Source organism: Bombus vosnesenskii, unplaced genomic scaffold (assembly GCF_011952255.1).
Source record: "Bombus vosnesenskii isolate JDL3184/JDL3185 unplaced genomic scaffold, Bvos_JDL3184-5_v1.1 scf7180000013355, whole genome shotgun sequence".
Classification (NCBI taxonomy): Eukaryota; Metazoa; Arthropoda; class Insecta; order Hymenoptera; family Apidae; genus Bombus; species Bombus vosnesenskii.
Window position 1 is genome coordinate 148887 of NW_022882990.1, and position 15920 is coordinate 164806.

The window sequence follows — 15920 nt, forward strand, 5'->3', positions numbered from 1 at the left end:
TATCATCACGATTAACTCAAGATGTGATATTTAAAACCGGTAGGTATGTATGTACATCAGCGGATATTGAACTATAATATTTTACTGCTGAGCTGTATAATAGATACTATAATATAAACGTATAACTTGCTAATATCACAAACATATAGCAAGTGTTATCTAATCATTAATTTATTTTAATATTTTATCATTAATACATTTTACATTAGTGCAATTTACGTTGTAGAACAATTATTCCTGTACTTTGACATAATGCGATTTGAAATGTTTCCGAAAATATTTTCTCTTCGGCATGAATATTCATCCTCTGACTGAATTTGTCTTTTTCTTTTTGCTTCAGGTGCAGCTTAGGTCTGCTATCCACTATAATCTTTGTGGCCTTGGCAGTCACAGCGACAGTTCACCATTTTGATATTTCAGGCAAGTAGAAATTCTTAATTAATTCCTTCGAAGTACCAGAATATATATAGACTACGCTTTAAGAACACATTCCTTCGGCTAACCAAAACTATTATAAATTGATAGCTTACAAGGAAATTGCTTATAATAATATTAAAAGAAGATCTGAAAAATAATAAGAATTATAGTTACTAAATTAGCAAAATAAAATTCATATAAAATTAACGATTACTATTAGAAATATTTAACAATTATTAATTTATTTCCTAATTAATATCTGGGATGTTTGTTCGTAGTGTTGAATAATATCGTTTAGACCTTTTATTTCCAAAGTTTTGTTTGTCATTCAGGTTAAGCAGAAAGGATAAAACGAAAAGATAAAATTAAATAAAAGTTTCTTTAATTAATAAATATATTAATAATTGAAATATAATAATAGGATCTATTAATCAGGCGCGTTAATAAGACACATTATTATTTTAACTATATCTTAATCGTTTCACGAATCTTCATGAAATATTCATTAACTCTATCACAATCAATACGTTGTCTTTAATAATTTTCTTTATACATTTATCATTCGCGGGTTTAGTGTGCTCAACGTTATTTTCGTCATTGGCCATTGCAAAAGTTCAAAATTGTAAAGTTCAAGGAATCTTTCACCGTGCGTTAACAAAATTAAAATATGCATCGAGAACTCGAAAATCGTGTTTTTTTTTTAATAGCCATGTATCTGTTGTGCAACGAAAAAGGCACATGATCGTTGCTGTTACAATTTTGAGGAGAATTGTCAAAGACAATCGTGAGATTTCTCTCACGCCGTAGCAAAAATTCGTTGTTGTTGTTGATCGCGATGATGTTCCATAGTTACATCAGAAAATCGACTCGCGAATAATATCTCGTTAGTATTAAGGAACTCATTAATGTAATCATTAATCATCTTTCATTCGCTGTACGTCGCGTCGCGTAGTAATTCCTTGGCTACACTGGCACATGAAACTATTTAATCACTTGCCTCAGAAAATTTTTATGAACATATTATGTGCAAGTAGATTAACGGAATCATTTTGAAATTTCATTACCACTGTAAGAAGACGTGACTATCGTCATTATATCCATAATTGAAAATGTATATGGCAGGAAAGTTACCTTAAACTCTAAAAGATTATATAAGATATTTATTAAATAATTACCATTACTACAGATATGAATAGTGAGCTTAAACATAACAATTATTACCAAAGATGGTCTCATTATAGTAATAGTAAATAATTGACTGTTCAAATTCTTCGACGCTTTTTACATCTCATAATTTCCATATACATTTTCAGATTCGTTTCACCAGTATAATCATAATAGTCGTGTTTCGTTACGTAGGATTCATATATTTAAAAATGTTTTGTATAAATTATTCATAAAATTTTAGATAAGTGAACATATCTTTAATATTGTTAATCTGAGAAACATCGTGTAAATGATTTGCAATTAATCAATAAATAATAGATTTTAAATTTACTAAAGTCGCGCAGTTGTTTCTTGAATTAATAACTTTTCTTAAAATATCCGTATAGATATATAAGTTTTGGAATATTTTCATATCAAGAAAAGAAAGAAATGTAATAAATTGAGAAAACCAGGCGCTAGAACCTATTGCAAATTTCTTGTATACTTTGTATATCAATTTTGAATATTTATTTCAATTTAATTTATTATCCGTTTACTTTATTGTATAACGTTTTTTAATACTTTTCTAATTTACTTTTGCCCTCATGGGTTTGTGACGTAAACTGTTATACTTAAAAGCTTAAGTTTTATGCAAAAGTATAAGTAGTATGATTAATTAATTGCGTTATTTTTATTGACACGAAGCTGTCAAATTATATATGTAATAATAAAAAAAACTTGATAACTTTTTATAATGAAATATTTCTTTGCTTATAAGATAGTAAAATACGATTAATTATAATTGACGATGACTTGATCTGGTAAGAAAGATAGAAAATAACAACTATTGCGAAATTATTCTATAAATAAACAGCAATGATTTCTTATGCAAAACTATTCAAATGTATGGAATACATTTTTTGGCCATGACTCAGGCTCTGAAAAATTTGAATGTAAATATTCACTATATACATACGTGCATTTATACACACATACATACACGTATAGACAACATATTATAGGATATTAATATTTTTCTTTATATTAAGCATTGTTATTCATTAATAATAATTTGTGAAATAACTATAGTCTGTAGAATGTGTAAAGCGTTAAAAAGAGGTTTGTTATATATTATACAAATAATATTTTACATAAATAATATTGCATATACTATACATTTTTATACACCATAATATTCCTACAATTCTTCGTTGTAAATTTATAAGAAAAATTATGCTCTATTCACAGATTATGTTTATGGAGTTGATCATGATTTGCAAGCAAGAGCACGCGCAGGAATCGAGGCAGAAAGATTTACTTACCAAACGAACGCTAGGTAAGTTTATCTGTCTCTGTACTGTTTAATATGTTATATGGGATTTATAGTATAAACATATTAATATTTGTTAATAGTACGATATCATATTAATTTCTGGTTAACGATCTTTCTTAAACTGTTTTATTAGTTCATGTACATATCTATATGTCGGGTTTGTCGGGTTGGCGTTAGTCTTAGGGGCGCGTAGCGTATCTTCGTTAGGACAAGCCATCGTTGTTGTTCAATGGAGATCATATTTACAATTATATGTACAAGTGTTGATTTAACAGAGTTTGACAATCAAACGTGGTGATTAGACACTCTTGATGTTAAAGACAATGTTCTTAGGTTCAATAACGAATCCACGGTCAACGGGAAAACTCTTTGTACAATAGAATATATTTTGAAACACAAAGTGACGTTAGCTGTGAAGCTCGGTATCTTTCTGACTGACTGAAAAGACGATGCGTGCAAACTCTCCAAGTTGATCACAAGAATAAAAGACTGATACGATCGCATTTGTCAGTTGCATATTGACCGGGGATATCGACAAAATTCCAGGCATCGTTACTAGGCAGACCCGCGTAGAGCCGTCATTGCTCCTGCCCGGGGATTGTTTGTTAATACAGCGTGTGTCCTTCGATATTGGTACTTCTTCTGTTAAGTAAAAACGTTCATCCCGTGACCGTGGCTACGTTCGGCGACCAGTTGTGTCACTTGGAGCCCAAGCCCACTGCCACAAATCTCGTATCACAACACTACTTCTAAGTTCTATTATTTAAGTACATCTATAATAAATAGTTTAGACCAAAGTATCGGGGATCTTCCCAAAATTCCAAAAGAAAGGACCGATGTCCTACATCTCCGACATATATTTTCTTAAATGTCAATTAACAAGTATATACATACATATACTTTGTATTTAATAGAAGTCTTCGTTTTATATGCCATTATAATAATTAAGATCACATTGTTTATTACAGTTTGGTTTTCCACGATATTTTATAAATATATTCTATAAAATTGTGAAATTTTCGAAATGCGTTTAATATAAAAAATATTGGCATTTTTAAACGTATGTACAATAGAATATTCATGTACGATGTTTATCAAGATATTTGACTGAGTTATAGTAAACACTAGCGTCAAATGTAACGTGTCATTAAAGAGCAATTAATCACAGTCAGTTGGAATGGTTTATCAAATAATAAGTGTCGAAGAATATCGATTCGTCACTTTCTCGTCATTAATTGTGTAGCAGGACGCACGTTAGTCTTCGTTCAAAGCAACAGGACAGTTCCGATAGATTCAATGCAATTATCTAATTCATTAATGTTTTATTGAATTTTCTATGCCAGAAATATCGAAGGTCCCTTGCTTCATCGAGTTTATAATGAAACTCGTCACAGCTGAGTTAATGCAATTTGTCGAATAAAAACGTCTGTTTGTACGCGTTACTATGCATCATAAAGCATAAAATATTCTCTTTATTTTTCATTTATTGTTACATAATACTTTGAAAAGTATATAGAAAATGTCACAAATAACGAGATAATGTAAATATTACGTTGTTCCATGTTGATTACTTTTATCCATTAATTTTCGTTCGTTGTAGCTTCTCTAGAAATTTGTTCGTCTTTTAAGTAATATACAAGAAATGTATTCATAGATCTTCAAATATATTTGTAATGAAAAAATAATTTTAATACGCATCGTCTAGATAACAGCTTGTCAATTTCAGATTTTATAAAACTGACTGATTGATTTTGTTAAACTCGTAATTTTGATATAGAACTTTCTCAATTATGTTGAATCTAACTTGTTGGACTTTATTTCTGATTCAGTGAATCTTGTACACTGACTCGGATACGAATCGATTTGATATAATTGTCGATGCTGTTCTCTCAAAGACAAGTGGAGAAGCCGACTTTTCTCTATCATAAATCTGGTGTAGGTAGGTAATTATCTTCAATAGATTTTGGAAAAAAGAAAATTTTCTGTTTATCATTGTTAGACTGCAGATGTTGATGCATTTTAAGTAGAAGATTTGAACATTCAGAAAACACAAGAATTAATGTGCAAGAATATCCAAAGTAAAGCGTTCGTTCTAAAATTTAGCATCTGAAACGAATCTGTACATACTACAATTTCTATTAAAAATATAATCTGCTATATAATCAATATAATCTTAGATTGGTAATCGTAATTCGCTATTGTCCTTTTCCAACAATGTTTCAATGGATGATCAATTTCTCATTTTTCATAATGAATTTCTTCAAAAGTAGGTCATAAACGACCTTGTTCTTTAACAAACACTTCGTTAGTTATGTTCTAACCATTGACTATTTATGTACCGACCACTAACGGTTACGTTTGTGTCATCTCAAGGCAAGTTTGAGCCATCACATTGTAAAGTCAATAATAATAGTCAAATAATATATACTGTAAACTATAAAGACCAGTTCACACCCTAGAGTTAATCTCTCCCGTATGAAACTTATAGTTAGTTACTGTCAATACTTAGGTCAATATTGTCTTAAACCCAGCTGTGTTATTAGGTTGTCCGAAAAGTTTCTTTCGTTTTGTAAGGAAATAATAGACGCACAATGTTTCTTGTTTTATATTAGTTTATCGAGTTATGCGCGAACATAATAATAGAAATAGAACGAAATGGGTCACACCTTCAATAAAATAATTCAATAAAATAATATAAAACAGAAATTGCTGTTCATCTATTATCATCTTACGAAGCGAAAGAAATTTTTCGGACAACCCAATATATTCGTATAATATTAAAATAATATTGAATAATATTATACGAATATTATTTAATATTCTAATAATAGAAATATTACATCATGCCTATTTCACTGTAACAATTAATATTTATAACATTCTTGTATACACTGAAAACAGACATACATATTTAGAAGCTTATTCAAATTAAACACTTTCTCTTACAGCCAATTTTATTTTGCTATATACGTGTGGTTTAATCCTTTTGATCCTACGCATCGCTTGTCAACGTACATATTAGATATTCGTTAATCTATAAATTTTTATAATTCGAATATGTTCAACGAAATCTATGATCATTCCTTTACGAGTTGTTTTTGCATTATTTCTTCGTAAACTTTATAGAGAGATCACAGACATGTTATCCTTTTAACCTAGTAACTATGAAAAATAAGAGCACTCGATACTTCGATTCCTAATCTCTTGGACGTAAAACTCTTTTGTACTTATGAGTCCACTATTTTTTAATACTTTCCTCCGTTTCTATCGAAAATAAATTATACCTATAATTGCCTATAGTGTACACGATTAGAGGAAATAATCCCAAGTAGAAATTTATTTCATTTTTTAAATATTACGATCAGAACTTTACTTTAGAAATCTCGGACTTTTTTATGCCATACATGTATATGTATATTCTATACATTTAAATTTAAGTAATATTTGGAAATATATAAATATAAAATAAAATTATAATATAAATATAAAATATAATATACAGGGTGGTTGGTAACTGGTGGTACAAGCGGAAAGGGGGTGATTCTACGTGAAAAAAGAAGTCGAAAATATAGTCGAATCACCCCCTTTCCTCTTGTACCACCAGTTACCAACCACCCTGTATATTTAGAGCCCTAAGATGACTGTATGTATCAATTCTACATTAGATATATGTTTGTAGTAAATATTTCGTAACTTATTTTTAACTAATTATACATGTGGGATAGTGTGGCATCAGGGAGGGACGTGGTGAGAGGGGTAATTATTTATTAGCGTTGTCAAGATACGTTAACGTTGTCAAAGAGTGTTGTGAGCGTTACCAAGGTATGTTAAGGAAAAAACTGAATATGGAAAACACTGTAACGAGAGTTAGGAGAGTCAGAGTTGAATTTATCGTTGTCGTGTGAAGATCGTTGTGTCGTTGTGTCGTAGAAGTAGTGAGTAACGAATACGTGAAACGAAGTATTATATTCGACTTCGTGTGAGTGCAAACGATATTGTATAAATCATACTGTTACCTACAAACTAATAATGTAACATTCCTACATATATATATATACCATAATTAGATATAGTTCATTGAATATCATGTGGATACCATAATTACAAGAAAAGAAAAATTGTAATGTTCAATTACATAATCCTTGCATTAAGATATAATTGAATATACAATTACATTTTTAAATTAAACCCGAATCAAATATTAAGTATATACAGCATGCATATATATACATGCTATATTGTATAAGTCCAAAAAATGATTTTTTCAGAAATTCTAGCTGGATAGTTCATTGTAAGCGAAAGAAGCAATAGGAAAATTACTTTTCAGTTCTCTTATTGCTTCTTGTACCCTATAGCGAACTATCCAGTTGGCATTTCTGAAAAAATCATTTTTCGAACACTTTTTCGAGTTCGATCGTATACGCAACAGGTTAATAAACCATCATTTAAGCCCTTAATTAAGATCACTCATTTTTCTCAACAAGTAATCTTCGTGTCAGCTAAAACGTCCAAATGTTGCAATAATATAACACATATCAAGTGTGATCGGTTCGTGTTCGTATTTAAGTAAGTCCTGTACGAGTTTTACGAGCCGTAATAAATCACTCGTGACACTCAAACCGTTCAATCAGTTAACGTAACGTAGGTAATCGCCGTGACTTTCTATTCTGCGAGGAAATGGACGTTTGAATCGTCGTGGAGAAGATTTTGAAAAAAAAAAAAGAAAAGAGAAGAATGGAAAGAAAAATGATAAGAAAAAAAGGAAACGATTTGCGATTTTTCCATGAGGAATTTATGGTACAACAACAACGAGGAAGTATAATTCATGCGTGAGTCATGTGAGCCATGTAAAATGTCTAACAATAAGAAGTTGCCTGCTGATGCATGTGCATGGTTATAAATCAAATCGCTTTCGCACAGTAAAGGATTGCGTGTTATGTACGTACAAATTGCTCCGCGGGAACGATATCTGAAGCTGTATCGGACGTATGCCAGTATTATCAATTAGAGGAACTACAGTTCCCTGCGAACAAAGAATAATCGAAAGAATGAGATCTGCTTCTTAATTCGTATTTTCCTTCTGTTTGTACACCAAGGGGGAGACTTTTTAGAAGAGAAGAATCATCGTGAGATCGTTAAATTTAAGTTATTTTAATAATTTACTAAATCAAAGGATTCTCCGTTTCACTTTCTTATGAAAAACGATACGAGCAGTAAGATTATTTCAATTTTTAGAAATTCATAATTTTTATACACATATTCAAACATTCTTTATACCTATTTTTACGAACTATGCACTGAATGTGCTAAAAATGGAGATTATTCGTTATTAGATCATGTTTATGGAAATTTTAATTTTTATAAATACAACGAAAGAAAGAGGAAGTGAATTGAGATTTATTTCGTTCTTCAAATACTATAAGGGATAATTGAAATATTTTGTATATTATGTGCATTGTCTATGCTTCTCCACATTTTAATTTTCCACAGATACATAAATATGCATAGAATATTCATTATGAAATAATAAGTCGAAAAGTAGAGAATAAAGTTTTTATGTGTACTCTAATTTTCACTATTATTACATTTTCCTCCTAATTTCATATCTTATATTATATTTTATTTGTCTATTATTCATTTTTTATTTATTGTTCTTATTTATCATCAGCTACGTTGAATGATTTTGTAAATGTAAAAGATAGTAAGCTTCGTATTATTAATTTAGGAATGCTATCGCATATAGAATTGTGTTCTTCATTTTAATTTTTTCACCTGATATTCAAATATTCTGAAGGTTCTTCAGCTATGAATAGTTTAGGCTAAATAGCAAAGTATTATAGATCTTGCAATCATCCGACAAGCCAAATATATCAAGTAGAATAAGTTAATTGAAAGGATATTGAACCTGGTATTCTATTTAATAACGGATTTTTTACGAATAATTTTGTATTTGATGAAAATTTCGGCAATCGTAAGCTGAGTTTATTGAGCGTCGCGCGTGAATTGCGATAAAATAGGCTGATTTCTAGTGGATCTTACACAAGCGAAACTTATACAAAATTAAATTGTGCGAGGTGTGTATAGAATTCTATGATCAAATTCAAACATAAACGCACACATACATATTTCTACGAGCTTTTTCATCCAAAAGAGCCACAGAAACCGAAAGGAACAGCGCAAAAAGACGACCCTGTCGGTCGGAGTTAAAGCAACCGTAGCGACTTTCTATCGGTAGCAAGAAAACCGACCTTGCAACAACAATTTGCGGAGAAAGAAACGATGAGCCTAACGGATTTCTCGGTCAGCCAGGAAGGAAGCCCTGCGACGACGATCGCGGTCTTTGCGTTTCACATCGGTGCAACATCGACGCGGCGGCCACCGATTGATTTTTAATTGATTTATAATTATGGAAGATTTGTATAATTATTACAGAGTATCTCAGCGATCGTGACAAGACTGACAATAAGATGACGAAACGGATCGAAAGTATAGAATAAAGTGTTTTCGTACGACATCGTTTTCGAAAAGATCGAATCTCGAAATTTGTCTTGAATTTGGCTAATTACAGATTGGACAGAAGTAAATAATTGACAGGAGGTTATTCTGCATGTGAAAATAAGTCGATAACGTGGAATAAAATTTTCCCGTTATACGCCTCCATCACGAGAAAAATAAATTTAGAAATTCTTTGACTAGATATATTCAAACCTTATTTTGTTGAAGATGAAGTCTCAAACGGAAAAATATTGTTCCACATTTTTTACTTATCTTTTGCATGCAGAATAATCATCTGCTGATTGTTTGCTCGTACGTAGTCGGTAATTAGCCAAGTTTAAGTTCAATTTTCCAGCTCAATTTTCTCGAAAACGAAGCGTCATACGAAAAGATTTTATTCTACATTTTTAACTGTATTTTATATTGTTTTGTCACTCGCCGACTGTATCGCAATTGCTGGGATTTATATATTACAGTGTAAAGAGATAGACGTGCAATCGATGAAGACGTTAATTATTTGGTCAATGTGAAAATTACCAAGAAAACTTCAAGAATCTCTATTTTGTTATGTAATTCACCATTTTAAGCTTCGCGAAATTAACGGACACTAGAAGGAGAAACAGAAGTATCTTCGTTAAATTTTCACGATCTTTTTCCATTGCAAAAATTATTCCTCTATAAAATGTATGGCATCTAAAACAGTTCAGTGTAAATATCAGCTTCTATCCGAAGAAGGAACATCGACCGAAAAGTGGTAGTCTTTGAAACAATACAAATTTATGACATCATCGTATTTTCATAATTTTTGTGAGTAGACTGCGAATGTTTACGCACGTATAAAAAGTTTCAATGCATCGAATTAAAGGATTATTTATAACATTTTGAGGAGGAAAGAAATCTCTACATAGGCTCTATTGCTTCAACAGACAAATCAATGCAGACGTCGATGAATGTATATCATTCTTTTTTAATATTTTTCAACTATCCATTGTGTGTTCTAGGCATTTTTCCAAATAAAACCACGTAGAAAAATATTTCTCCAATGTTCGTCACAGAAAGTAAGAATAATGAAACTCCTCCTGTATCGAATGTACACGAAGATCAAATTTCGTTTCGATCAAATAAACATCCAGAGTCTACCCAGAAATAGATTACGTTCTATTTAAGGGGGGGGGGGAGGGGGGCTAAGGTTAATTCGTACAAAATAAGGCATGCTTTTGTGAATTAGTTGTGATGACACAGTTAAAATCTCTTTATTAAAACCAATAGTACATTAAAGTATGACATTCGAAGAATATTGTATAAAATTTTCACGGAGAAATATTAAAAAATACGGTAATGGCAGCAATTATTCGGACGTGTCCCGGAAAAAGGGTAGAATTGCGGTGCCCCTGATAACTTGGTGCTGAATCATTCGAAATCAAAAAATCAAAGTTCATTCGTTAGGTAACAGTTTTCCCCAGGTAACGAGAGTTTTTCGAAATTTCAATCTTTCACTTTTTTGGATAAATTAGCCGATTTTGCGAAAATTTGCGGCTAATTGTCTCTTCAAAGTGATCTAAAAAAGTGAGAAATTGAAATTTCGAAAAACCCTCCCAGCGTTACCTGGGGAAAACTGTTACCTAACGAATGAACTTTGATTTTTTGATTTCAGATGATCCAGCAGCAAGTTATGAGCGATTCTACTTTCTCTACTACTAACATGCCTTATTTTTGTACGAATTAACCTTAGCCCTCTCTTAAGGATCCTTAGAAATATAGAGACTTCAAGGCAAACCGACGATCGGGGAATAAGATATAATAAAATAACGAAAAGCACGACTTATTCCTGCTGACATATTCGTTTGCAAGCAGCGTGCGATGTGGCGCGCGTCGATGCGCGGCCAGCCACCTTCCTGTGGCCGAGGAAAGGCGATAGTACCGGTAATGATCGGACGAGAAACCTTCCTCGTGGCTGAAATGCCGCCACGGAAGGACGCGCCGGCAACCGACACTCCTTTTCTCGGCCATGAAAGTAAAAGTTCGCTCGTGGCAGAGTTACCGCGAGAAAAAGCAAGAAAATAGAGCAAGAAGGATGGAGGCCGGACTGGCCGACCTACTGGAAAGCCTCGTCACGTCCGTTTATTGCTCTTCTGTTTCTTCGACACTTCCTTTTTGTTCGCAGTGCCCTTTTATGCTTGTTTTGCGAAGCTGCTTCGTTTGTTCGTTCTCTGTTTGTTGAATTTGGACGTGTTGTGGGAAGAAGAGAAATAAGGTACGCGAATTGAATTTTGAAGGCAGTAGAATAATGGTATTTTCGAACGTCTTGTATCTTTCGTTTCTTTTTTGATCTCGTTGACGGAGCTTTTTAGTTTGTAATTGTGGCTGATTCGCGATTCGTGCATTATGTTATTAATTTATATTAGGATTAATTGTAGGAAAGTTGGGAATGAGAATTAGAGGTACTGTTAACGACTCTTGATTCTTTACGATAGTAAATTAGCTATATGTTAATAACATTGTTAATGGGAAGAAATTGAATTAGGATTCGATATATAATGAATTTAGCACTCACAATCACGTCTGTTTATTCCTGTCAGAGCTCATTGTAAAGAGCATTACACATTGGCGTACTTTGACTGAGATCTAGTTTTATCGTTAGAGAGACCTCGTTTTAGAATATAATTTTTCACTTGAGAATTACTGGTATTGTATGAGCTTCTGAATTCCACCAGTTCGATTTCTATGACCATTTTATAAATATTATAAAAATCACATGACATTTGGAAGTTACGGTGTACATTTTATGTCTTTTATTACAATATGTTTCGTTGTAACAAAATATTCACAAAATTATAAAAATTATAAACTTGACAAGTGTTGTTTAATAATCTCACATCATTGTCTGTTAATATAAAAGTGAAGAAATTCAATTGAAAGCTACTACTCTCTTCAAAACTTGCTCTTGTACAAAGTTGATATCTGGAAACTATTTTGATTTTTATTAGATACTGAATGTGAGGAAAAATATTAAGCGAGAAAAGAATTGAACGAGACAATACTTTGTACTGTACAATTACGTACAATTACTGTGACTTATTCGAAAAGTCTTATTGTAGCGTTCAACAAAATGAGATAATCGTATTTTCTCATATCACGATTCAGCGATATAAATTATGGACCAAGGTAAATATTGCGTATAAAACGTCATATACAATCAATATACGAAACACTTCACTTTAACTAATATAAACTCTCTAAAAGGCCTCGATACAATAAATCTCTTTAAATTGCAACAACGAAACTGTCCGTATGGGATACATGTTCCATAATACACAGTATCGTAAATCACAAGAAACATCACTAATTGCAGAAAAACCATTAATCTTTCCACTGTTACCCAAGATTAAACGCCATTTAAAACCACGAGCAAGTAAACAAAAAATTTTGGACGTACAGCCCTGTTTACCAACGTAAATCCACATTCTTAAACTGAATCATTATTTTCATATTATCGTCGCATTATCGAATGCTTAAAAACTGAAGACAAACACATTTTTGCGTCTACGAGCAAATAATCGTTGGCCAGAGTCATATGAAACGAAATTTGCTGCAAACTTTCCGAAAACTCGAATATTGCTCAAGTTTTGGCGTAATTCCACGTTCCTCTGCAGAACGCTGGCAAATATACAGTTACTTCCCAAAGTATTCGGTAACAGTTGTAAAATTTGATTACAATTCCTGTTATAAAAACAGTACTTCGATTCTTTATGCCAGTGGAAGCGCCACAACGTAACAGAAAACTCGACTTAATGTCGTTAAGAAAGACAAAGTGACCGAGTTTTTGTAAAAAAAAAAGAACTTTTCGGGGACGTCCTATATAGTAATTTGTAGTCGATTGAAACATTTTTATTCGAAACATTTTTGTGTCAGATTAACGGCAATGCCTGAAAAATCGTGAAAAATCGACAGTTTGGTACACCCTATCAAGAAATCTGATTTGCTGTATTATAAGTCATTGTAACATGGTATACACGTTATTTCCATTTCACCGTTAAATTTAATTCATAAAGTTCGAAAAAGAACAATTGCAAAATAATAATAATAATTCCAGTCGAAAAACTGATATGGGTTGTTCCAGTTACGTGAATTATTCTGTACAACGAATCTGTCTAAATTTTATCATAAAATAATTCAACGTGATTAATTTCAATTTCAACGAATATTTCAAAGAAATATATAATTTTGAAATACAATCAACGACGTTTCACAAAAGGAGAGTTGAGAGTTAAACAAATACTTTCATAATTACCTAGATATATAGCTATACAGATAATTCCATTTCTGCGAGTAACTGTAGCAGCCAAGTCGAGTTTCGCAACTGTGTCGCGACATAATTCGCGATTTAACTGTAATTGCGATTCACTTTCCGCATCGGGCAATTCACCTTCTCCAATTCGGCGAAAGGTATCACGAGGTTGAACGGTAATTACGTTTTGCGGTTTCAGGATATGTGCTGCAACGTTCCGGCCGTTTCGTCAGGCTGATGCGCTTTTAATCTGCCGTTTTAATTCGGCCGATGCTTTACAGTTTTCTCTGCGAATACCTAGCTTCCTTGGAAACGACGTTGCGCAATCACCCGCGAAAATTAAACGACTATCCGGCACGAAAGGGATGGAGAGAATATTGTACCGTAGATAGGAAGTTTGTAGTGATGGGTTGATGAAAAGGAGAATCTATTTTGGTCACAACTGCATGCGTCTATACATACTATATATATATCGGAGATGTAGGACATCGGTCCTTTCTTTTGGAATTTTGGGAAGATCCCCGATACTTTGGTCTAAACTATTTATTGTAGCTGTACTTAAATAATAGAACTTAGAAGTAGCTGTTGCGATACGATCTGATTATGTTTGCCCGAGATTTGTGGCAGTGGGCTTGGGCTCGAGGTGACACAACTGGTCGCCGAACGTAGCCACGGTCACGGGATGAACGTTTTTACTTAACAGAAGAAGTACCAATATCGAAGGACACACGCTGTATTAACAAACAATCCCCGGGCAGGAGCAATGACGGCTCTACGCGGGTCTGCCTAGTAACGACGCCTGGAATTTTGTCGATATTCCCGGTCAATATGCAACTGACAAATGCGATCGTATCAGTCTTTTATTCTTGTGATCACCTTGGGGAGTTTGCACGCATCGTCTTGTCAATCAGTCAGAAAGATACCGTGCGTCACAGCTAACGTCACTTTGTGTTTCAAAATATATTCATTTGTACAAAGAGTCTTCCCGTTGACCGTGGATTCGTTATTGAACCTAAGAACATTGTCTTTAACATCAAGAGTGTCTAATCACCACGTTTGATTGTCAAACTCTGTTAAATCAACACTTGTACATATAATTGTAAATATGATCTCCATTGAACAACAACGATGGCTTGTCCTAACGAAGATACGCTACGCGCCCCTAAGACTAACGCCAACCCGACAAACCCGACATATACAGGGTGGATGGTAACTGGTGGTACAAGCGGAAGGGGGGTGATTCTACGCGAAAAAAGAGGTCGAAAATATAGAATAAAAATTTTTCGTTTGAGGCTTTGTTTTCGAGAAAATCGACTTTGAATTTTCGTTCGGTACGCGTGCATTTTATCACGTCTCGTTATAACGGATCTCACTATAGATCATTGTCTCGATGGAAAAATTAAAAAAAAATTAAATAAAAATTTTTATTCTATATTTTCCGCTTGTACCACCAGTTACCAACCACCCTGTATATTCTAAAGTCGTAGAATATTTTTTATTAGAGTTTGTATTATTGACGTGAATAAAGACCATAATTTCTATGATTGTTAGAATTACAGTGAATCATTATTTTTTATTTTAATTTATTTTAATTTTCTAAATAATTATTTCTAATCTCATATTATCTATCATTGTTTCTAATGATCGAGAGTTGAATATTTGTACATGTAATGAACATCTAATAACTAATCGTAGATTTACATACGTTACATAAGTTTTGTTTTAAAGTAATAATTATAAGATTTAGTATTTTTCATAAACTTATCAGCAATTAAACGTTTCTTTGAAACTATACATTCTGCTTTGTAGAAAATAAAGATATATATAGTAACTTATGTTAGCATTCGTCTTTTCCTCAAATTTTCTCGATATTAGTACATCAAAAATAATTTCCTGTATCTATGTTGATTCGTTCTAATAAATTTAGTTCAGCTTTTTTCAATTTGTTTCGTGCAATTAAAAATGGACGTGATTGATAAGATTTATTTTATACAAATCCTTTGATTTTTCCAGGTACCAAAATAGGCCAGAATCGAACGATGCTCCCTGCAGAATCATACCGGATAGACCTTGCCCGCCGAGCAAGTATAGGACACCTTCTGGTGCCTGTAACAATATACGACATCCTGTTTGGGGTGCTCGTGGTGCACCCTTCTTGAAATTACTGCCACCGGTATATGCTGATGGTAAGTAATTATGTTCATGAATAATACATATACCGAAGCGTGAATAAAATAGTTC

The 15920-nt window shown here is 32.6% G+C and overlaps 1 protein-coding gene across 1 annotated transcript in view; it reads left to right on the forward strand.

Moving 5' to 3' along the window:
* The window catches only part of LOC117237033, a 72963-nt gene that overhangs the window by 38390 nt on the left and 18653 nt on the right, over positions 1 to 15920 (forward strand). Inside the window, exons 2-4 of the mRNA XM_033500617.1 lie at positions 341 to 420; positions 2812 to 2899; positions 15693 to 15865. Of these exons, the coding sequence (XP_033356508.1) occupies positions 341 to 420; positions 2812 to 2899; positions 15693 to 15865 (341 nt within the window). The remainder of the gene's footprint in view (positions 1 to 340; positions 421 to 2811; positions 2900 to 15692; positions 15866 to 15920) is intronic.